The 25,429-nt window shown below is 34.2% G+C and overlaps 2 protein-coding genes across 2 annotated transcripts; both read right to left on the bottom strand.

The window, feature by feature from the left end:
* Window positions 1-7,501: 7,501 nt before the first annotated feature.
* Window positions 7,502-9,817, bottom strand: LOC140980942 (ethylene-responsive transcription factor ERF119-like). The gene is made up of 2 exons (XM_073447073.1): window positions 9,283-9,817; window positions 7,502-9,128 (listed from the first exon to the last, which is right to left on the bottom strand). Exon 2 carries the CDS (start codon window positions 8,890-8,892, stop codon window positions 7,810-7,812), a length of 1,083 nt encoding a protein of 360 aa, XP_073303174.1. The 5' UTR covers window positions 8,893-9,128; window positions 9,283-9,817; the 3' UTR covers window positions 7,502-7,809.
* A 3,255-nt stretch (window positions 9,818-13,072) lies between these two features.
* On the bottom strand, window positions 13,073-18,664 carry LOC140980626 (alpha-xylosidase 1). The gene is made up of 3 exons (XM_073446569.1): window positions 18,245-18,664; window positions 17,347-18,041; window positions 13,073-15,165 (listed from the first exon to the last, which is right to left on the bottom strand). The coding sequence occupies exons 1-3, from the start codon at window positions 18,490-18,492 to the stop codon at window positions 13,286-13,288; spliced, it is 2,823 nt and encodes a 940-aa protein (XP_073302670.1). The 5' UTR covers window positions 18,493-18,664; the 3' UTR covers window positions 13,073-13,285.
* Between the last annotated feature and the right edge of the window lie 6,765 nt (window positions 18,665-25,429).

Genomic DNA, 25,429 nt, shown 5'->3' with positions numbered 1-25,429 from the left:
TAAAGGTTATATAATTTATGTGCAATGTATCCATTTTACGATAAAATACCAGTAATTCTAGACTTATCATTCAATCCTTATTTTTTTAAAAAAAAAATTGAACAATATCTGAAACAGTCAATGTGATGAAGTACTGAATGTAATATCATGTTTACGAAATTCGACAATATAACACAATAAAACTTTTAAGTAATACTCATATTTTGTTATTTTATATCAAGTTTTTACAGAATATCTAAAATTTTTAGAGCATAAAAATATTAATTTGAACTGAACTCATTTACATTTGGCGGGCATGTTACATCTGTCGAAGCTGAACATCCTAGGGCGATACATGATCTTTGTGTTTAATACTTGAAAGATGAAAATTCCACCAATGAATTAGCGATGAAGAACATGAATTAACTGATTCCAAATTAGAATGAGATGCATAAAAAGATTTAAAAAATGTATTTATCATATGCATCTTCTTTTCGAGAACTTGTCACTTAAAAACTCAAAAGTAAATCGTGTTTGACTTGGGAAATTACGGGACAAGTGCCGTCGGGGAAGTTTCTCATGATGCGTCATGTTTGTGAGTTAGAATATAATATCTGTCTCACGAAATTGACCTTTGAGACCGTCTTATGAGAGTTTTGTATTAATGAAAATTGGAGCTCGACATTAACTGTTCGAGTTCGACTATTGACTCTGACGGGGACATATGGCACAAAAGGTGACTCAATCGATCCGACATTCCATAGCTTTAACTTAAAGCATTCCACATATTGGTTCATACTCCATATTTGTGCATTCTCCGAAAACAGAGAGTTGCTGCCCCCAAAATCAACCAAATACGAGAATAGGGTGTGGAAATTAAAGAAACAAGGACCATAAATAGAATTTTAACAAAATTTCAGCCAAGCAGGTGTAAATGGAATTAATAACCACTACCCAATTGGTAGGCCAACCTATTCCCCACAAAATGCTATCTTAGCTTTGTTTTTGGTATATAGGAATTGCGTGCGTAGAGTGGGGCAAAATCAAAGATTAACGGTTAGTTTGGCGGCAAATTAAATATAATCCTATTATGTATGTATTCATTTATAGCATATTATATGTTTAATAATGACTAATTATTATTTGATTCATTATTGAGACATTGAATTTTACTTACCTTTTTCCGGTCTTTTCAACTCCCCTTTATATAAATATATTATTGATATATTTTGAATATAATTCCACGCATTACAAGAAATTTTACATTTGACAAAGCTGACCAATGTAGCAAAATGTAAATGAAACATGCCGTCGGATTTTTGGCGACGCAAAAACTCGTCGCCGAGTTGCGTCACAGATTGTTTGTAGCCAATGTCAATCGGCTTTTTGGTGACGCAGAAAATAAAACGTCACTAACGGTGTACGTATTTTGCGACGCTGATCCCACACGTCACCAAAAGGTATTAATTATCATGTGGCGATGCCTTCCTTACGTTGCGAAATGTAATTTTCGATTTATTTTTTTATATTATTGTAATTATTTGGCAACGCAAAAGCCTCATCACCAAAGATATTAGACATTTGACGACGTCCTTAGCGTTACCAATTTTTCTATTTTTAACCCATCCTTTTTTTTCCACATTTTAAAAGCATTGCCAAAATGTGTCATTAATGTTATTTTTGTCTATTAAATATGAATATCAAATAAAATGATTATATATAACAAAATTTAATATACGTGCAATTTACTATTCATTAATCAAATATTTTTCAAAAAGATAAACAAACTAATCAAATAATGTCCAAAAACAAAATTACTCAAACACTAATTAGATAATGTTGCAAAATAAAAAAAAAAAACTACATAGTCGTTGTCGGAGGCGAGGGAAGTGATGAAGGAAATCAAGTCGAAGAGTCTGTCGGTGGAGGCTAGAAAGAAAAACCAAGAATGACCTGTTGTAAATGTTACAATAATGCATCAAATTTTTGTTGTTGCTCACTATAGAATGTTACTGCTCAGATATAGTCTATTTTCGCTCATCGATCATTTGTTGTGTTGCATAACCATAATTTTTTCACCATCATCATTATGCTTTGAGTTAATGTTTGTGGCCCTAGGACCAACCCACTATATATAGTTTAGGTAATAGACCTAAACCCTTAACGTAGCGAGCCTAAGACTTGCGTCATGATATCAACATCTTTGGGATGATGCACATTATCAATAGTAGAGACAGAGACTTCAACCTTCTACGACGCTTTAACTGAGTCATGTTGCCAAAGGACGCAAAACATTGGAGGGAAAATTCCCGCTACATATCAACGACGTTGAATGTGTTTTATATCGTCAAATACTTACATTTCGTGATGCATTAGCTTTGTCCAATCTTCACGTAACCCAATATAAAGTAAGCAAAATTGACTCACATGATTCGCTGTTTGAGTGACGCTGAGCACATTATACGTCGTCAAATGGTATCATATGAAGACTTTGGACAGCGGTGCATCACGATAGATCATATTTCTGACGATTATGAATTTATATTTTGACATAAAATAATCATGTTTTTCTATTTTTTACTGCATTGTCGTATTTGAAGTAGTCGATAGATTCCACTAGATTGAAGTGTCCATTAGATTACACGTGCATGTTAGCTGAATTTCTGCTTGCCAATTAATAAATAACTAATATGATGAAAAAAATTAAAAAGATATCGGTCCTACTTAGTTGCGGAGGAGGAAGTTGGAAGTTTCATGTCTATTTAATTTTTTAATTAATGATAACTTTGAATTATACACATAAAGTCTATACCTTCGCATTAAATTTAAATTTAAGCAATACTAAACGAAACAAAAAATCTTTGTCGTTAAAATAGCTAAATATCAACTTACTTAGTTTTAATAACATAATAAAATAAAATTATTTTATAGAAATGTTTTTTTAAAAAAATAAAATATTATCACTTCTTTATCAAAAAATTGATCCAAAATCCCAGTTTGATCCAAAATCCCAGTAATAAACATTAGTTTCAGCGACAGCTAAATGACCAGTAGTCCATCATCTCTCGGCGTCGATAACTTGATCCCACCACCCCACGAGTCAAGTCAATTAATTTGCCATATGGCACACTATAATCAAAATGAACGTACACGAGGTAACATTTATTAACAAATAGAATTTATTATGACAGTGATCCTCAAAAAAAAGAATTTATTATGACAGTGAAATTTGAACTACATATTTGAAAATTGCACTCACTGAATTAACTTGATATATACTACGTGATTATATCTTCGTTGATACGAGAGACGAAACGCCGACAAGAAAAATATTCATTGAATCGATCGTTAGAAACATCTACGTCAGAAGGTTTTACATGGTTTACGTGATAAGATTACGTAAGAATAACTTATATTAAGATTTTTTTTTTAAATCGATTAGATAGTGTATGGAGTATACATGGTTTGTAAATTATAATATATCTGACCAAATTCCGTAAAGACGTTGCATTTAGTTTGATGGATTTCATTTTATTTTTTTATTTTTGTTTTAGAGAAGGAAAACCATGAACTTCGAATTCACATCTTGTATGTTTATATTGTGTTTCATGTCAATAATGATTTCATTTGAAATTCATGATTCTACTTTGTGTAACTAATATATAAATAAGTAACGTGTTGATTTAACATTTGATCTATTGTTATATAAATAAAAATAAAACTATAATTGAAATCAATTGATTTCAAATTTATCTGATCAAATACATCATAAAATCGTGACGTGGATTTTGACTAAAAGTTAAAACATTTTTACCTTTTGGATGTATAGCTCGATCAAGTTGCGATTTATCTATTGAGGTTAATTAAAGTCATCTATCAAATTTGGTTGTATAATTATGACATTTTGTTTTATACAAATTTTGTTGTTTATTATAAAGTTTTATTCTATAATATGGGAGCCCATAAGATTCTATCTACATATTAGGTCCCAAAGTGTCTTACTGGACAAATAGCCCAGCAAAGAATGAATATTTTGTCAGTGGGCATTGCAGATAGACAAGTCAGAAAAGTTGACAGGACGGGCCAGCCACAACCCTCCATTAGACGGGTCGGGGTGGGCTAGCCCGTCACGGGCCTCTGAATGATCAACCCAGCCCAACCCATCTTTGGCCGCGAGCTAAGCGAGCCGACCTGCTTATTTTTAACCCGTTTATTTTTTTTAAGAAAAAAATACTAAATAATATCGCAGTAAACATAGAAGAAAAATATATTTTAGTCAAATGATTTCATAAAATACTTAAAAACATTGAAATAAGAGAAATTAAGAAAGCATCAACATAATCCATAAAAAGTAAAGTGCTTAAATCAAACATGAAGATTGAGACATGGAAGAGAACAGAAAGTCGAGTAAAGAGAAGGTTGTAAATTTTAGAAAATATTATGTGTTCAACAATACACATAATTATCAAACCTCCGCCGGATCCACATAATTTCACTACAACTCGTCGGATTTCAAACAAAACCGTTCTTGGGTTCACAAACAATTGTTATGCTTAAAAATTATTTTAAGATTCATGAATAAAATTTACAGAAATTTCTTCCCTTTAAGATTCATGAATAAAATTTACAGAGATTCAGATTTACCAGAGTGAGTGATGGAGGCGAGGCCATGGAGAAAAATAAGAAAGAAATAAGATAAGAGAGTGATGGAGGCACATGAGACTTATTCCAATTTTTATATAAAACTTAAAACTTAAAAATATAATATATATATATATATATATAATTATACTCTAATTTGGCGGGCCAACCCGCTCCGTTTGGGCCCGACCCATCTTGGCTCGCAACCCAAACGGACTCGGCCCATTTGGTCTGCCTCCAAAGGGGCTGCTATTTTATCAACTCAACCCGCTCAATTTTTATAGCGGGACGGACCGGCCCGACGGGCCTAACCCAATTTGACAAGTCTACTTGCAGATTCTATGAGATTGAATTTTAAGGGAAAATTTTAATCAAGAAGTTCAATCGAATTATTAGCAATTTTTTGTGAAAATACCCTTAAAACCCAGTTCTGTAAACTTTTCATAAGAAAAAAAAAACCAAGAAAAATTTAATTTCAAAACTCCAATTAATAAAATTTCATGCACTCGAAAGCCCGTAATAGTAGTAACTCCAAGCCGGATCTTTAACACACCACTAACTAATTAGGTTTGCATGTACGATTAAGTACTAGGTCGTGCCGATTGGGGCATTGTTTGGTACGTTGGTCCCCAATGGAAAAAGGACCAACTTTACCATTTGACCATGTGATATGTCTCAATGTATGAAATATTATTGTAAACTTCTATATATTTTGTAGATTCTTAGAATAAATTATTTTTGTCTCTAACATGTTCAAATTTTGTAACGCAATGTCTTATAACTCAGTCTCAAGTTTGATACGAAATCTCGAGACACTAGTAAGTTTGTAACAAATCCCCTTCCCTGCTGAAAAAAAAAATTGTATTGTAATGAGAGCTATAACTCAAAATATAATAATATTAAATATTAAATGAATTTGTAATAAATTAATTCTATTTATTATTATTATTATTATTATTATCTAAATTGTTCACAAAACAATATCGATTGTGCTTTATTTATTCCCATTTATCACAAGAATTAAATTTTGTTTGACCCCCGAAAGTATGGACGGTCTCACGGGTCGTGTTTTGTGTTACATATATCTTATTTGGATCATCCATGAAAAAAGTATTATTTTTTATGCTAAGAGTATTACTTTTTATTGTGAATATCGGTAGGGTTGACCCGTCTCACATATAAAAATTCGTGAGATCATCTCACAAGAGACTTATTCCGAAAGGAAAGGCAATTGAATTTAGCTTTCACCACAAGCAAACAAGCATAATGAAAGCACTCACTAAAGTTTCTGCCAACCACACTACTCTTGTAAACAGACTCATTTTTTAAGTCGTGGGAGGGAATTGTTAAAATTGGGCCGCAAACATGACATATTATCCTTAATTTAGAATTTTGATGTCGGACGAGGCATAGTCGCATTTTGTAATAAACATTTATGAATAGTAAAATTACTTAAATTTGCTTATTGATCCATCAAATGTAACATAAAATATCCTTAGATGATCATTTTAGTCAATTCAATATTATATTGGCAATTGGATTATTTCAAGAAACATTAGCATGTTCGGAATAGAACGAGAATCATCGAAAAGATCCAATATATCCGAAGTTTGGATTGCAATTATTACTTTGAAATTTATATATTTATTATGTTGTATTTAAGATATATTTTTAAAATATTAATGTTCCTTAGATATGCGTGTATGTAAATAATATGAAATAAAATATCAAAAAATTCAACCCGTACATGTCAACTTGCGACGATTCCCTTTTTGCAAAGCTAACATAATTGAGTAGGATGCATAATGCATTTTACTCAATGACCCAATTCTACACGCTAGCCTTTATTCGCGGAATACCAAATAATAAATACAAATAAATAGATTCTGACTTCTATACAAATAATATAATTTTTTATGAAATAAAATAAAGCCAATTACTTTGATGGATGGACTATGAGCAATAAAACAAAAAAATGTATAATAAGATTATACCAAGAGATCAAAAGTTCAATTTTTGCATGTTTATGTCATCCAAGATTTGAATCTATCACACAAAATTTGGTTGATTTATTTTATTAACGTGATTTGCCGAATATTGTATTATTCACCGGAGATCATTTATCATGTAGGTTCTTAAAGTTAAAAAAAAAAACAAAACAAAAAAGTCAGATCCAGGACAAGCGGGAATTAGGAATACGTAACTTTCAATTCCAAGAATAAAACCCATGAAAAGAAACAGGGTACAAAATGGTCACACCAATAAGTGATGAAGATAAAATCTTCGATCACGTCGATTTTTACAAGTTGTAACTTTTAGAACAGATTAGTACAGATTAGTTTCGTCGTTGAAATTTTTCATGCTTCCCCATCTCCTGCTTGAAAATATCACATTATTCGTGATACTGACATGAATTTAAATTTGATAAAAATTTGTCTTACACGATCTTACGGATCATATTTTATAAGACGGTTCTCTTATTTGAATCATCCATAAAAAAATATTACTTTTTATGCTAAAAGTATTACTTTTTTGTGAATATCAATAAAGTTGATCCGTCTCACAGATAAATATTGATTAGACCGTCTTACAAAAGACCTACTATTTAAACTTAGGGATTTGAACGATAGGCACTAGAAGACAAAGCTCCCATCGACATGTTGCACATACACTTACATTTGCATTATGCAGGAAAAGAAGTATTGTGCACAATCACATTCAGGATAGAAATTTTAAATTTTGTTCATAATTAAAGAAATCCTAAATAATTACAACTTTTTACACACCACAATATGTAACATCCCTATCGATCAAATTTCCTAAATGCATCCACCATCATGCCCATCTTTACTTATTCAATTCAAACCACATAAAATAGATACGCAAAGAGTCGAGTAATACAAGATGATGACAACTTATAAATTCATAATATCTCCAGATATAAACTACACTAGCAAGTTTATAACACCCACCTTTGCTCTAAAAGCACAAAACCCAAAACATGCTACAAACTCTTCAATACCTCGTATCCCTCGATACAAAATCTCTCTTAATAAACAAAATAAATAGACTCATTATTCAAAAAAGCCTCTCAAGAAAATGAAGTTGTCTGATCCTTGAGAGAACACTTCTTAAATTAGCTGCAAAATACCAATACATAATAGAAAATAGTCCTGATAGCTGCAAAACTTACGGGCATGCTATATTGAGGGGTGCACCATTCATCATTGGTGATGCACCATTCATCGGGGTAGTCACTTCATCGATCCAACCGAGGGCTTCGTTGCAAGCCTCGAAGTCGAAATCTGGCAACGTGGTACAATGATCACCATCATCGAACCCAAAAATAGGAAGATCATCGAATTCACCGAGGATGTCGTCCAATGGTGGGGCGAAATCATCATACTCCATGAACGAATCGAGCTCAAAAGCTAAGTCCATCTCCGTGCCCATTTGTGCCAGCGCCATCAATTCATCGTCCACTAATCCAGCATCACCAGAGTCAGCTAACTTCTTCTCTGAAACATTTTTGTTGACAGGTACAACATCTACTATTTTATCCTGAGTTTCAAGGTTGATTCCTGAGCCTGGGCACAAGGAATCCAATTCAAGCACAGAAGATGGTGATTTGTGGGAGACAGGCAATACCAAAAATGCACCAGAGTCGTTTTCCAAAGCACAAGCACTTGAATCATGTGATTTCTGGTTCTCATCGTTCTTATATATAACCACAGAGCAAACAGTTCCATTGTTAGCATCATCCAAACTTTTATGCGTTGGAAAGTCGGTGTTAATAGCCAAAGCCTCGAATTCCATTCGTTTTGTTTCATATGCTCTTGACGCCTCCTCAGCAGTACTATAAGTCCCTAACCAAACTCGTTTTTGCTTAATTGGATCACGGATTTCCGCAGCCCATTTCCCCCATTTACGCTGCCGAACACCTCTATATTTTCCGGTAATTTGACTAGACTTTCTCTCAATTAGAGGGGAAGCTCGTTTCTTCTTGGGGATCCTCTTCTCTTCATTGGAACTGTTTCGAAATGAACCCTTCCATTCATCAACTTTCGCCACTGAACTAGAGTCCTCAACAGGGATACAGACTTCTCGGATAAGCCTCTTACTAACTCCCTCATCATCAGATGAATCGGTAGCATCCGGGTCATCACAAACGATCACGACTTTCCTCATGGGTAGGATGGGTTCAAACTTGTTCCTCAACATTCTGGTTCCAAATTCTTGTCTCAATGAAATTGTTTTCCGAGGCTCTGGCATTTTTACTTCACTTCAAATCACTAAATAACCCCTCAATAAAGAATACCCTCAAAATTTGTAAGAAAACAAACTATAAAGCCAAAAAACTACAATAGGTAAACACAAATTGGTCTCAAGCAAACAAAACGACTTCAATCAAGGAGTTCTTCTAAGTAAGAAAACCTCTGAAGAACAAAAAGAGATGGAATAGCCGATTTATGTGATAACCACCAAAACACTCAACTCCAGAACAAGTCCTGCAAAACAATGAAAAAAGCCCACAAAAAATCAACAAAAACCCATTACAGATCAGCGCTTAACAACCCCCAAAACAACCAAAAATCACCAAAAAAAACAATATAAATTTAACGACCAAAACACATAGGGGGTTTAAGGTAGAACGAAACATACCTTTTGGGCCTCAAACGCATCGAAACAGTTGGGAAGAAAGAGTGAGCGCCCTCCTGGAGTTTGCAGCAGAGAGATTTTCGCATGCGGTGAGCAGATGAAGAAGAAGCAGATGAGAAACCCAGCTTCAATGGAGCCCCAAACACAACAGCCAAATCAGAACCTGCCGACATAAATCTCTCACTCCTAACCCCCCTAATCTCAAAACAACCCCTTCCTCTTCTGCTCAACACTTAAAAAAGCACCACGAAAGAAAGAAAAAAATGGATCAGAAACACCTATTTATAAGAGCAATAAAGATTTATTTTAAAAAAACATAAATAAAAACGATCCGAAGAGTGCAGAAAAAGGGATTAGAAATCAATGGTCATAAACTTTTTTAGCCGGAATACGAACTGACAAAGATCAAGGTATGGTGTTATCGAAATCTCAGCTGAAAAACCAGTGACAGAGACCTCTTCTACCACTACCGAAAAAGGACGTGAAAAACTCTACTGTGAGTACAGAATGCATAACGTAGACTATTAAACAAAATATTGGTTCTCTCTTTAATTTCGCAACCACCCCATTGACTGACCGTAAAAGCCGATCTCAGTAGAAAAAAAAAGGGGAAATTAGCTTTAGGTTTTCTGCCGTCGTTTTTTTGTTCAGTTTTTGAATATTTTTTTAGTACCACATTTTCACATGAAATGTACCACAATTTGCATGACATAGTACCACAATTTTGTGGATAGAGAGTGAACTCAAATATATATTTTGATCGAAGATTTTTCACTCTTCCCCAACAAAAATTACATTTAAATAAGAAAAACACAGATATATAGAAAATCTAAATAAAGATGAAATGAAACATTATAATACGCATACGTGATGGGAATGAATCCTGATTTGTTTGTCTGCTATCTTTTGCCCCTCTCCTCTCCTATATATGCAGTCAAAATTGACCAAGAAAAGGGTATACAAAAAGGCTTAAGAATTAATTTTAATTAATTCACTGCTGCTACCGATAGAAAGTGATTAGATTTAAAAACGAAGAGTTCAAGATTTTCTATAAACTTTATTAGAAAATTTTAAGCTTGGTACATGAGACAGTTTCACGAGTTGTATTTTATGAGATAGATATCTTATTTGAGTCATTCATAAAAAAATATTAATTTATAGTTATGATTCGTGAGATTTTTAAGGTTTATCTTTTGAGTTGAGGTTTTTATATATTTATGTTATTGTATCTGCGTTCGTAGAGCGTGCGTAGTACGTACAAATTGAATTGGGTTTTCCAGGGGAGAGTGGTGACACGTTACACATTAGAGATTGGCCTAGTGTTGGTACTACTACTTGTCGACCGAAAAGCAGGCAACGACGCTGGTTAATGAATTCGAAACCTGCCGATTCTGAAATTCGGCAATTGATTACAGCTCATTTTTTCCTTTGCCCCATTTTGGGGCTTTGTTGTTTCTTATTCACGGTTGTGCCACTGCTAACCTTGGACCCCAAGATACTTGACCCAAAAAATGGGATTAGGATATCAGTCGTAGATAAAATATTAAAAATTTATATATATAATTTTAACAGTATATTTTTTAATATATCAACGATATCTTTTAAAATTATAAAAAAATTACTTGATTTTCATTTATAATAAATATTATAAAAACATATTTTAGTAAATTTGTGTATTATCTTATCATTATCATATTTATTTTCCAAACTTTTTAAACTTTCTAAATTAATTTTTTACATTTTTATCTAAACTTTTGACTTTTTTTAAATGATTTATCATTCTTCATATAAAAAACTATTATAAAAAATCATTAAATACAAAATACAAAAAAATATCACATATATAACAAAATGATTGTGAAGGATACATAATTACATTATTGAATCATATTCTAATTCAGGGAAAAAAAATTATTTAAAATACCTAATTAGCACTAAAAAAATAAAAAAAATTGTGTAAATATCCAAATAATTGGATTAAATTGTTGATCAGACTCCATATAAATAAGAATTACAACGTAAATTTGCAATAAAAATCAATTTAGTAATTATTTCATTAAATTAATTAAAGTGATTTTTAGTCTTATATTTTTGTCACAGTGAGATGTTTGGTAATCACTGTTAGAAAAATTGCTAAAACCAATAGCGTAAAAACAAACTTGTAGAGATAAAGTAATAACCGAAACAAGTGTGATGTTTACAGTGTGACTATTATGTAAAAGAAAACAAAACCAAACCGAGGCCTGTAGCATGTACAGTTTCCTTAAAACAGATTCGCCCTCTCCGGTATGTGCTTCGAGGTTTCAGCGGACGTCTGTTTCCCAGGATACAACGGAACAACCAGCAGTGACTTAGCACGAGACACTACTACGGCGAACTGAAAACGTACCTTTACTTTATCACCGAGATTTTATGAGAGGCCAAATGGAAACATAACAATATGTAATGCAAGAGAGAGCTTGAAAGAGAGAAAATTTCATGTACTTGAAATGAGGAAATGAACCCACTATTTATAAGCCCCAAAATGCACACCAAGAGTCATGGAAGATTAATTAACTCAATTAATCTTACCATTAACTCAAGAATATGAAGAGTCAAAACTCTTCAATTAACTCAAGAATGTCGAGAGCCAAAAGACACTCCCACATTCATGAGACATAATTTTTTATTAACCTTTAAATTTTTATTAAAATTTCCAACAATCACGCGAAGAATTCTTTGTCGTGTTCCCAATTTCACGTGCCGCGGGGACAGTAGCTGATTAGCTTTGATTTTGTTAGCATACGAGCCGCACTTGTTTATTATTTTTTTATTCTCATATATTATTAAAAAAATTAATACGTTTGTTTTGAGGAAGTTGGTGAAAAATTCTCAATCAAAATATTTCTTCGGGTTCACTCCCTACTCACAAAATTACGGTATTATGTCATACAAAATGTGATACACTTCATATGGAAATATGATACTAAAAAAGTACTAAGAGACTAAACACAAAAAAAATTGATGACTGGGAACTGAAAGCCCGTTGTTTTGGTTTGGTGTATTTCTTTTATATAATTTATGATCCGTTGCTCGTACAGCAGGAGCAGAGACGAGGTGGGTATTGCCGCCAAAACGCATGCCCCCCCGGCCGCCGCCACGCTTTTCCCGCCAATGTTTCCGGGACATGCCAAAGCTAGGCCATACACATGTCCGCCTGATATCACTGATCTGTTCCAGTGATATAATTGTGAGAAAACCTAAAAAAACAAGCCCATATTGAGAATATTTATCGATGATAAAATAATTAAACATGAAAATTTTCAGTCTATAATTTTACTTTGTCACTCTCAACGCGAAGATTATCGTAATAATTAATCAAAAATAATATTTAGAATATTAAAATTAGTACTATATTTATTGTAGAGCAAATATTAAAATAGAAAGTTAAAATTTTTAAAATATATAAAAATCATTTTATATTTACATGTTTGTTAAATTTAGAAATTTAATATTATTCTCGAATTTTTTTTAGATATTTCAAACTAATAAGTGATTAAAGTAAAACTGAAATTATAAACAAAATTTATATCAATATACATTAACAAATAATTATCAAAATATTTATCTTTTTTTTTTATCCCATTAACTCGTATTTATAATTGCAAGAGCTAAGAATAAATGCTCCATTGTTATAATGAATACCGAAATAGTTAAATTAGTCTAATTATTATATCTACATTATAGTAATTTATATTATACAATAGTTGGTAGATATTTTCAATAATTCCGGCCTAGCATAATATCTATGATATGAAAAATGAACCTTTATCGACTTGAATGTTGTAGGAAATAGCTTCAGATTATTCAAAAAAGACACGAAAATGAGGCTGAATCAGCATTGCTTCCATGGGTATGATGGAAGCTTTTTATCCCAACCAATTTCCAATCAAGAATCTAAATTTAACACTAAAATAAAAAAGAACACTAAAAAAATCATAATGATGCTGCTTATGAATTCATTCCTTCAAGCTTTGATTCCCATTTTCCATGACAGAGAAAACTTCTTCCCCAAAGGCAACTCCAACCCTCCAATCTCCACCATCACATTCTTCGTCTCATCCCCTCCATCTTCCGATCTCTCCAAAGATTCATGTTCCCTCGTTGTAAATTCAACTTTAGAGGTATCTTTAAGCTCATTTCCATCAACTTCAATCACAAACGAACTCTCCACTCCATTCAACCCGAGCACGGTTACCTTCTCGATAATCCATCCTTTCTCTAATGCGAACTTGCTTTCTTGAACGGATGACCATACTTTTACCGACCCTTTACTAACTGTTGCATAGAAATCAATGTAAGTCGAGTAGCCACTCCCAAGTTTCATCTCCAGTCGTTCATCGTCGTCTAAGAAAAGCTCCCCCTTAGCCTCTCCTTGACTTCCCCCCAGTGGGAAGGTGACTATAAGTGTAAAAGGCGTGGTTCTGGCTTGTTTAGAGATCAATCCACCTTGTTGCATTGGTAAAATCGTGTTTTGATACACATGGACATTGATAACGTGTAATGGTGCATCGAGTGTGAGGTAATGTGTCTCTTTAGAAACAATAACCTTAGCCATATCGAACATATTGTACCAAGACCCCGGCGGAAATAGAACTTTCACTTCGGTTTTGTTCTGTTCTAGTACTGGAGAAACCATCACACTTTTTCCCAGCAAGAATTGAGTGCTCAATCCATACAACTTTGTATCAATCGGGAATGTGAAAAAGAGGGGTCGAGCTATAGGAGCTCCTGTAGTATGTGCCTCATAGTTCAATGTGTAAAAATATGGCAGAAGTTTGTACCTCATTCCTAATGCATTTCTTGCTGATATGGCCACTGATTCCCACTGATAAAGCTCTTGCCTTGGAGAATAAAAGTTAGCATGATCCCTTGAAAAAGGGTAAAACGCCCCGAGTTCAATCCAACGGTTGCAAAGCTCTTCCGTTGGGGCTGGATAGAATCCACATATATCCGAGCCGACCATTGGAACACCAAATATTCCAAAATTCAACATTGTAGAAATCGAGTACTTCAAATCTTCCCACGTTCCTTTGTTATCCCCTGTCCAGTGTGCAGCGTAGTGTCCTGATCCAACGTAAGTCGAACGCGAAAGTATAAAGGGACGTTTTCCCTCGAGCTCTTGAAGACCCTTGTGAGTCGCAACTGCTTGTGAGAAACCATATATACTATGTGCATCATACTCCAAAACTCCATTATAATGAGATGCACTAGTTGCTATAGTTTTGTACCCTACAGGAGCTTGTATCCCAGAAGCATTGATCTTGTATGGTGGATCGTCCCATCTCGTTTTCGTTATATTTTTGCAATCTAGACAACAAACCCATCCCGGGCCTGTCCCATTGGGGCAAATCCTGCCCTCCGGAAGAGTACACAAACCAGAGCAAAAATTTGAAACTTCATTCATATCAATCCAAAGTCCATCAACCGGTACAAGCTCATGGAAACGTCGGATCTCATCAATCCACCATTCGACAGTTTTCGGGTTAAGAAAATCGGGGAAATTGACAGCTCCCGGCCAAACTTGAGCCAAGTAGGGCTTGCCTTCATACTTGATAAACACATCGTTTGCTATGCCTCTCTGGTAAACACCATAGCTCGTGTTGACACCGATTCCGGGGTCGATTATGACAATGTATTTCATGCCTTGGGCATGGATTTTTTCCAAGAATGCTAAAAGTTTGGGTCGAGGGTAATTTGTGGGATTAAGAGTGAAATCTTTGTGTCCATCCATGTGATCATCATCATTCCATATTACATCAAGTGGGATTTTGGCGTTCTTGTAGTTTTCTACTACATCTTCAACTACCGATAAATTGTGGTAGCCCCATCTGCATTGATGGAATCCTGTGGAATCATTGAAAAAAGATAATAAATAAGATCACCATACATGGCATCCACTTCAAATATATATGAAAGTTAGATTACTTGATTAATATATAATACATTAGTATGTATTTAATGCATGAATACTAGTTGGGATCTCGAGCTCGAAACTCAATTGCACAAGCTGGGGGTGATGACCTTTTAAACGATGCAGTCAAATCTAAAACTCGAAACTGGCTTACAAGTCAGTTTGTCTCATCTTCAATAAATCAAGTAAAAAAGTCGTAAAAGCTTGGTAGCAAGAAACCAAAGCAATAATAATGACTACAAAAACTTTTTCTCTCGCCTTTTTGACTCTTGAATCCCATGGGCCTTTTATCATCGCACGCTTTCTACCCTACAAGATACCACCACTTGCATTCATGAGTTCCATAGTCTATCAATACACCATTTACATAATGGATAGAAAATTCAGTCCTGCTGGTCCCTTCAATTAATGAAAAACCATAATCTCTATATACACCGACGGCAAGGGAAACAAAGACAATTTACTAATAATATATGTTTCAAGAAGTTGAATTAAAGGATGCTATGTATGTTTGGTGGTGTTTTCGGAAAATTTATTGAAAATTATATTTTAAAAAATGCGTACTTTCATACCCAGAAAAGACATCCCAAAACAAGGAAGGTTTCACAAGGAAAAATGAGATATTCACAATGGCAGCCAATATTTTATCATTATTGTTATTATCGTCTTTAAATCTTATACATATAAACGTAGTGACCACTTTTAAAGAGAAAAATTAGAAAAGTACAAATCAAAGGAGAAAACAAAACCAATTAAGCTTGATTGTTACACTTTGTTTCCGTGTGGATCATATCAAAAGCACTGCTAAACATTACCAAAATGCTTGTTTTTATAAGTTCCAAAAAAATGCTTAATTACATAAGAATAAAAAAATGGTTATTTGTATATAAAATTTCACTTATATTTGTAAATTAATAATGTCATATTTGGTTATACCAAAGAAAAATCCCATTAAATTAAACAAAGGAAAGAAATTTTTTTAATGAAATGAAGAATGATAATGAAAGTTATCTAGTTAATTCCTCTAGGGGCTCGTTGGTAAAAAGAGAAAGCAAAACGTCAAACATATGTGGACCAAGGCGTCACTTTCTTTTAAGCACTATCAACGGAAAACAAGAAAGTGTGGATCACAAAATGCCACACACATGCATACAAGTCCACTTTATTTTATTTTCCTTACAAGATTTTTGACCCGAATGCGCATATAATTTCATACTAAAATATTGACATGCTACGTCGTTTATAATCATTAATGCAATAAAACTATCGGACAAGTTCTATCCTTTTCACCCAAGATTGTAGAAAAAAACTTGTCACATTTACTAACACTTTGGTATTTATTTTATGGATGTGAATATTTTCCAGGCAAAAATTTGGTTCGAGCTACTAAATTTTTAATGTTAAAAAGCAGGGCTATGGCTGTCCAATCATTTTCTCATCAAGGTTTTGTTACATAATGATGCTGTGTCATTTCTTCAGTATTCTGAATCCCATGTTGTCCTCATCAGAGAGTGGGCAGACTTGCCAATCTGCTGTGGTCCTATCATGTTCGTTCGTTCGTTCGTATTCCATCGTGTGTAAAGAAAAGGCCATCGGGATTCATCATATTATTGAAAGATTATTAAACTCATTTTGACAATTTAGTCTACTTTTCTAACGTGCAGCTGATATGAGTGTAAATAGTTTTCCTATAATAGCGGGCCAATAACTAGAGCCAACTCATTCATTGATTGAAAAAAAACTTCCAAACCATAATGATGCACCACCTAACAAAGGGCCGAATTCACAATAAATAATACACAAGAATAACTTGTATATTTGAATATAGTAGGCCAATTAGACTGTATTTTTGTGTGATTAGGAGGGATTTTATGCCCTGACCACCGTAAATTAGCTATAATCCAATAGGGTGTGAATATGAGTACTCGGTGCGGTGTTTAATGAACACGTGAAGTCACAATCTTGATATAAATTGTAGGTGGTCACAAAAAGTCTAAATATTTTCAAAAAGAATGTACTCAAGTATAAGACAAATCTTCATAATTTTAATTGAAAAATTAATTACCGCATAAAAAAAATTAAAAAGAGGAAAGAAAAGGCATTAGTATAGTTACCAAAAGCCCAGTAAGGCATGGCGGCAGGCCGTCCGATGAAAGCAGTGTACTGATCAACGACATCTAACGGCGAAGGGCCGGCGAAGAAGTAAAAGTCGAAGACACCCCCAATCACTTTATACGTCAACGAATCCCCTTTGTAGAACACGTCCATTCCGTTGCTGTTCAGCAGCAGAACTGCGTGGGCAGAGGCCTCGCCTTCCATGTTCCTCAAATCCATGTACACGGGATGCGACCCGTACAAATCTGCATTAAGATTTATGGCAGAAATATCTGTTGTGTACAAGGTGTAAGGATCGTAGGGGTTGAGCTTGATCCCATGCGGCTGCGTGTTCTCTCCGAGGCCGTACAGGGAGGCGTTCTTGGGGAGTTTTGTGGAGATTTCGAGGTATTGGTCTTTGAAGACTAATGGGTTGCACGGGTCGGGTTGTTCGGAGGTGGAATTGAAAAGGGTCTGCCCGTTTGATTTCCTCTTTATGGAGAAGGTGAAGGGGTCTGTTTCGTATGAGAATATGAGCTCGGTTCCTGGGTAATCTGTGGGTTTGGGTGAGCTAAGAGCGTCTTTTCTTGAAGAGATGGCGATGGATTGTTTGGCTAATGGAGGGGTCTCTCTCGGTAGAAGATTGTAAGGAACCTCCCATCTTTGTTTTTGAGCATCTGTAATGTGAACCCTCAAGCGGGAATCCGTTTCATGCCTGAAAAGGAGGGAAATTTTGTCAGAAAGATTAGATTTTTTTTAAGAATTCAGTTCAGGTGGTTGAATATGTGGATTCAGTTTTACTAAATATGCAGCTAAATCGATACATTGTAGAATATGAAATGGTATGCAAACTAGGCTGAGTTTAGCTTTTTGTGTGATACTGAATACAAAAAAATTGAAGTAAAATAAAAATCTTACTTGACATAGAGGTGCAAGAGGGGGATATCAGGCCCGTAGATATTAGTTTTCTGATTAAGTTGAAGAAGGCCAACAAGGCCGCGATTAGAGGACTCTTCAATCGAGATCAAACGGTAGCCATTGCCAATTCTGCTTGAACTTCCTGCAGATACAAAACCAACTGGAAGAAGAAGAAGAAGATTGCAAAGAACTAGAAAAGGCAAGAAAAGCCTGAGAAAAGAAGATAATAATGGAGGGAAAGAAAACATGGTGTTTGACTGCTTGGTAGAGGCAATTGGGCAGCGAACTGATGGATGGTTTTTTGGTATATAATGGCAGAGGAATGGCACAAATGCATAGGATACTTGTGAATATGTGATGCGGACGAGGGTGACAACATGTAAAATTTTTGTTCACATTCAGTAACACCATTATTGGCTTTAATCCAAATATGAGTTTTGTCAATTTTTCTGATAAAAAAAAAAGATAATGTCACTTTTCAATAAAAAAATTCCTTCTTTGGGATGATTTCCAATCTTTTTTCTGGAAATACTTGCCATTTCAGTCAATTATATGTCAGGCAAGTTCTTGCTGGAAAGACCTGATTTTTTAATAAAAGTTTATTCATATTCTATCATCAATTAATCATATATGTTTTTTTAAAGAAAAAAGAAAGACAATGGGAGTGATAATAAGAATGTTGGTTTAGACAAAGCATATTAGACTTGATGTTGCACTTTGCATGTGAGCATGGTCTTTGTTTGGGCTCCAAAAGGACCAAAACCAATGTGCACAGCACATTTGCAGCTGAGATTTGTTCCCATTGGCATCAACGTTATCACTTAATGTAAATGTTTTCAGCGAGTTTTTCCTTTAGTATGGCTTGGTTGGTGTCTCTTTTATACCCATATTTATTGCTCATTCATTTCGCTACTTTACTTTGTATCTACCATGCGACATCATAACGTTGATAGGTGTTCGAGTTGTTGAATAAGTGAGCGTTTGATCGATGATCAGAACTTTGATTCTCCCACTATCTCGAAAGAGTATGTCGCACAAGATTTGTCATTTGTCTAATTAACGTGATTAACACGAGATTTACTCAGCTGATCCATAGGATAACGGTTGTGGTTCTGTCCTCATAAAAAAATATCAATGGTTTATATTCTAACGAATTAAAAGTAAACTTTATGATGCAAATATAAAAAGGGTCGGAGAAATTTTTCAGGGAAGGATAATAAAAAATAGTGTATGATAATATTTGGTCGTGCTTTGAGGCGAAAGATAGTTACGTTGGGAATGACAACAAACAGACCAAGCCGTCTATTTTTAGAGGATGGGATCGTGGCAAGCAATTAATGGACCAACTATTTTTTAAGTATTTTATATATTCGCTCATTAATTAAAACAGTATATTTTTACCCTGAAATTCCTAAATTTTCATAAATATTGATGCTCATGAAATTGGTATACCTAGACAGATCTGAGACACATCAAAACCAAGCTCTAGCCCGAGTCCAAGGTCACAACATCTAGCCATGTCAAAAGTTCAAGCCCACTAAAGGGTCGGGATTGTTAGAGTAGATGCCCTGTAAGCCAACTGTTGGCTGGAAAATTTATTGACTCAAGTGTAATAAACAATCTTTCTTTTAATATAATTTACCTTTTAATGGTTTCGTTATACTTTATCTGTATACCCAAGCAAGCAGCATAGATAAAGTCCTTGATTATGCTTTAATGCAAATGAATCGTAATTCGATGTTGAAACTCATTTGTATACACTGCATATTCTAAATTCGTTCCTAGTCGATTCAGCCGCCTAAAACAGGGATGAAGGTCGCTTGAGCTCGAGACTAGCATATGTGATGTTGTGTACTGCGTTTCTTGGTAAGGGCATAGAGATGTCTAAACATGCAGATGGGTAGTCATATGATGATTATACCGAACAACCCTCCCTCGGACTTTCCAAGTGGTCATCATTCATCGAGAGGATAAGTCCGTGGTTATGATTGTACACCATTAGTCCTTATGACCCGTGACAACACTGAGGCTCTATATACTAGGGCTGTGCTTTGACTCGTTTACTGGCTCCAGGAAAGTCATTAGGTGGCGAGATTGGGTACAGTTGCGACACATATAGGAGCCAGTGCATTGTAGTCGGGGATTCACCGCTTACCTACGGGTGTGGATATCCTATGTGATCTGATGAAATAATAGTGCGTGGAATCTCTGGCAAGAGTATGAAATGTACGTTGGAGAAGGAGTTCTCCAATAGTACATGCGATGCCACTATTATATGTGTCACATAGTTATCGAATTGATATGCAACTATCGATGAACCAATGGTTGCAGATTCGATCGGGATATATGAGATGAAGGGACCGTACTGTACGCTAATCATAATCGACTGGTTCTTGCAGGCACTATCAGTGATACCTAGGGGATCATGGGGCGATGCTACTAGACGCTCTTACCATGATCCGATGGGTGCAATCAGAAATGAGTTCTGACATTCTTGATCAAGGTGTTGATGAAAAGAATGGGGCTAACTAGGGTAAGCCCGAATAAAAGAAATTGTCCTGAATCACAAAGAGTTGTGAACCCATGGCTAGCTGTATCCCTGAACCATTGAGGGTCACACAAGCACTGGTTTACTTGTTTTCGTTGAGATAATAAATTCAAGGAGTTGAATTTATAGAAATCGTTGAGATAATAAATTCAATGAGTTGAATTTATAAGAAATAAGTTTGATATGATCAATCGATAAGCTTATAAGTAAAGCTTATAGAAATTTTGAGAGCATGACTGCTAAAACAGTCAAAGGGAGTGCACCTGCCTTATTTAGACATTGGTGATCTCGATATTAAAGTGTGCATCATAATAACAAATAAGTTGAAATTGTCACATCGATGATATTTGATCACCGATCGGGATTATGATGAGATTAATGTAATGGGAGCATGAATCATAGGCTTGTAAGAGTATGAGTCCATCATGATAATTTATTAAAGTTCAAATGGGCTTTAATAATTAATTATATTTTAATTGAGTTAAAATATAGCCCATTAAGTTTTTATAAAATATAGTATTGATTTACGTAATATGGAAATATTCATGATACCATAATTTTAAAACTTCCACACAAAGAAAATAATATTGCATGATTAGTGTTGTGATATTTTCGAGAATCAAATATATGTTGAAATCCATTAACTTAATTAATGTGATTAATTAAGGAAATTACAATTAATTAAAATAATAAAATATATTATTTTGGTTAATTGATAAATGGCATGACCGAAGGTTTGAGAAACAAGAATTGATTTTTTTTTTTTACTCTTCCCAAAAGTTTTTCGGTGATTTGGCATGAAAATATTTTGGAATCATTAAATGACTTAATTAATTTGATTAATTAAGTCAAGTAATGATTAGAAATAAAAATAAGGATTTGAGCCTTATTTACGGGAATTGCATCCAAAAGAAAAAGATGAGGAATTCACTTTTCGGCAATTCCCAACTCAAATGGTGCTCTCGAAAATCCGTTTTCAAAACAAGAAAAATTTGGTCACTCCAAGTTTGAGAGTTTTGCCGGTTTTTAGTGTTATATCTCTTCGCAAAACATCTTCTAATTTTCTAGTGCAAATTAGAAGAGGAACAAATAATCTGTTCGTGGACCTGATTCGAAGATCGAAGAACGTTCGTAGGGATTTACAACAAGAGCTACGTCCGCTAAGACCGGTGTAGTTGGAGTCAAGTGAAAATTTCACTAAAGGTAAAATTTTCTTACTCCCAATGTTTGTTTAATCGTAAAACCATACAAGCGTCTAAATCAAATATATTTTGATTGTCAAAATAAAATAAAAATTTTAAAACTTCCGCTGCATTTGGGCGCGTAGAAAACCGAGATCTAACAGGGATATCCGAGCCCACCAAAGAGTTGAGAACCGTGAGCCCTAACGTAACTAGAAGATATGAAGATATTCTTGTCACTAGACAAACGTCCCGACGTATGCGGGATTCAGATAAATCTAATCAAGATAAAGCAAGATGTCCCATCCGCCGCGGACTATTCTCGACAGGAATCCTACCCTGACACAAAAGATCATCATCACTCTTTAAATATCAGGCATTGGCCTACGGTTTGACACATTCACACTCTCTTACTCACTTAGCACTACTATATTTCACTCTTAAGTTTGATTCCGGGACTGACTCAAGCATCGGAGGGGTTACGATGGAAAACTCTCCAGCGCTCCCTAACCCTGTTTCTGTCTGTAAAGAACCCCGAAATCCGACCCGACCCCTTTAGCCATGAAGATTTGAAGACTCGCTCTCCATATCGAACCCGAGTTAAAATTTTGGCATCATCAAATATGAATTGCATTTTTTTATGAAAACGTCAACTCATTTAAGGATAAGAATGTTTAGAATAAAGAGGGGGCGCGCAAGAATTCACATAAATGGAGATTGAGTATTGTTATAACCAAATTATGTTTGATGTTCAATCATTTTGTTTGAACTTAGGATTCAATCTAAGGATTGGATCGAGTCCGAGGTGAAACAATTTTTCGTTGAAAAAATTAAAAATACAAAAAATCTATGGAAATTTTAAAATGTATCTACCTTGGTTTTCTATGTGTATGATACATACTTATATTTGGTTAAAACGCTAAATATTTTGAAAAAAAAAAAACTAAACTACACTTTCAAGTGATTGAGTTTCATAAAAGAGGAGATAATTTACTTATGTGTCTATTTATTAAAAAAAAAGTATCATAATGTTCTCTCTTAGTAAAATATTTATTATCATATATTAAGTAAGAGTACACGATAAAAAATTGTTTTCGGTGAAATCTTTTGTAACCCGAAAATGCCTTTAATTTGTCACAATCCACAAATCTTTAAACTCAAATACTCGACAACCATCCATATCTTCTTCACAATCAAAATCATCCAAAACCAAAAAAACTCCATCAAATATTGAAAGAATTGGTATCTTTTGAGACAGGCTTACAGATATTTATTCGTGAGACGTGTTAATCATGCTCATATTTACAATTAAAAAAAATGGCTTAAAGTAATACTTTTTATGAGTAACCAAATGGAAAATATGTCTCACAAAATTGATTCATGAGACCGTCTCACAAGAGTTTTTGTGAAAATAAATTTTTCAAAAAACTTGTTATAAATCCTGGGAGGATGTTAAGACGACATCTCACACTCCCGGTAAGGGATACGACAAGTATAAAAGTCTATAAGATTTTTAAACAAAATATCTTATGACATTTCATTATAATATTGTGATATGATATACATAATTATTTAAAACATTACTAATATTATATACACCATATTATTACCATAAAATTATAAAAAAACATACATTTATTTTCTTGTACACCAACGGTCATAAACGGTAACAAAAAGGCTAATTTTTTCCCTACAAAAATGATCTCACAAACACATTCAATCACTCCAACTTTCTCTTCTTCTCTAAAATTATTCTTCATCAAATTTTTGAAGAAAAAAGAAGATGGCTTTCACAAAGTTATTTTTAATTATTTTGGTTATAATACTCACGAATCTTGTACTTATCGGAAAACATCCTCCTCATGTGTTTTTTTTATTTTTACGAATGCTTGTATTTGTTGTTTATCCATTACTTTGTATTGCAATATTCATTAACTAATAAAATGCATAATAATTTTTTTTAATACCATCATGTCAAACTTGACAAAGCTCGAATTTGTTGCACTCGACATTACGAGGAAAAATTATATGCCATGGACTCTCGATGTAGAAATGCATCTTGAGTCATTAGGTCTAAATGAGACCATAAAAGAAAATGGCATATGCACATCACAAGAAAAGGCAAGAGTCATAATATTTTTGCGTCGACATCTCGACGAGAGATTAAAATGTGAATATCTTATTGAAAAAGATCACATGGCTCTGTGGAAAGGATTGAAAGAAAGATTTGAACATATAAGGGAAGTTATACTTCTGACCGCCCGTGATGAATGGAATATGTTAAGATTCCAAGATTTTAAGAAAGTCAGTGATTACAATTCAGCGATGTATCGAATAATCTCGCAGCTAAAATTTTGTGGGCATGAGGTCACAGAATCGGAAATGCTTGAAAAAACATTTTCCACGTTTCACGCATCAAATATAACTTTACAGCAACAATATAGAGTGCGTGGATTTGCGAGATATTCTGAGCTCATCGCCTGTCTTCTTGTGGCGGAAAAAACAACGAGCTACTAATGAGAAATCATCAGTCCCGACCCACTGGATCATCAGCATTTCCAGAAGTAAATGCTGTAAGTAAAAATGAATTTAAACATGGAAACCAAAATCAAATTCAAAGACAAAGTTGAGGTAGAGGTCGAGGTCGAGGTCGAGGTCGTGGTCGTGGTCGTGGACGTGGACGTGGATGTGGACGTGGAATTGGTCGTGGTCGTGGTCGAGGCCGTGGTTTTGAAAACAATAGAGATAGTTATTTTTATAACTCATCTCAAAAGGACGTCACGAACCACCCACAGAAAAGACATCATGAGAACATGAGTGTTAATGAAAATCACTCGAAAAGATTTGAAAGTTCTTGTTTCAGATGCGGCACTCCAGGACATTGGTCTCGTATTTGTCGAGCCCCTGAGCACCTTTGCAAGCTCTATAAAGAATCGATAAAGGGGAAAGAAAAAGAGACCAACTTCACTGAGCGAAGTGACCGTTTGAGTGATTCAACTCATTTTGATGCTGCTGATTTTATGAATGATTTCTCTGGAAATGATCAATATGTTGGTGAGATAGAAATGAACAATATTAATGCTGAAGATTTTCTCAATGATTTCTCTGAAAATGAACAATATAGTGGTAGAATATAAATGTACAATAATTTATTTTTCATGTATTTATATGATAATGTTTTATTGTACAATTATGATATGTATTATATTTACATATGTATTGTCATTAATTTTTTTCATTGCATATTTTTTGAAGTTCAAATATGGAAAATGCTATGATCAAAGCTGAAGTTTGCATACCCGATAGTGGTACAACGCACACTATCCTCCGAGATAAAAGATATTTCTTGGAACTAAAACCAACAAAAACAACGGTGAATACAATATCAGGTCCTGTAGACTTGATTAAAGGATGTGGTAAAGCACAATTTTTGTTACCTAATGGTACAAAATTTTT

The sequence above is a fragment of the Primulina huaijiensis genome, chromosome 7 (genome assembly GCF_012295235.1).
Source record: "Primulina huaijiensis isolate GDHJ02 chromosome 7, ASM1229523v2, whole genome shotgun sequence".
NCBI classification, from domain to species: domain Eukaryota; kingdom Viridiplantae; phylum Streptophyta; class Magnoliopsida; order Lamiales; family Gesneriaceae; genus Primulina; species Primulina huaijiensis.
The sequence above is the reverse complement of the archived record's forward strand: the minus strand, read 5'-3'. Positions and strand labels throughout refer to the sequence as shown.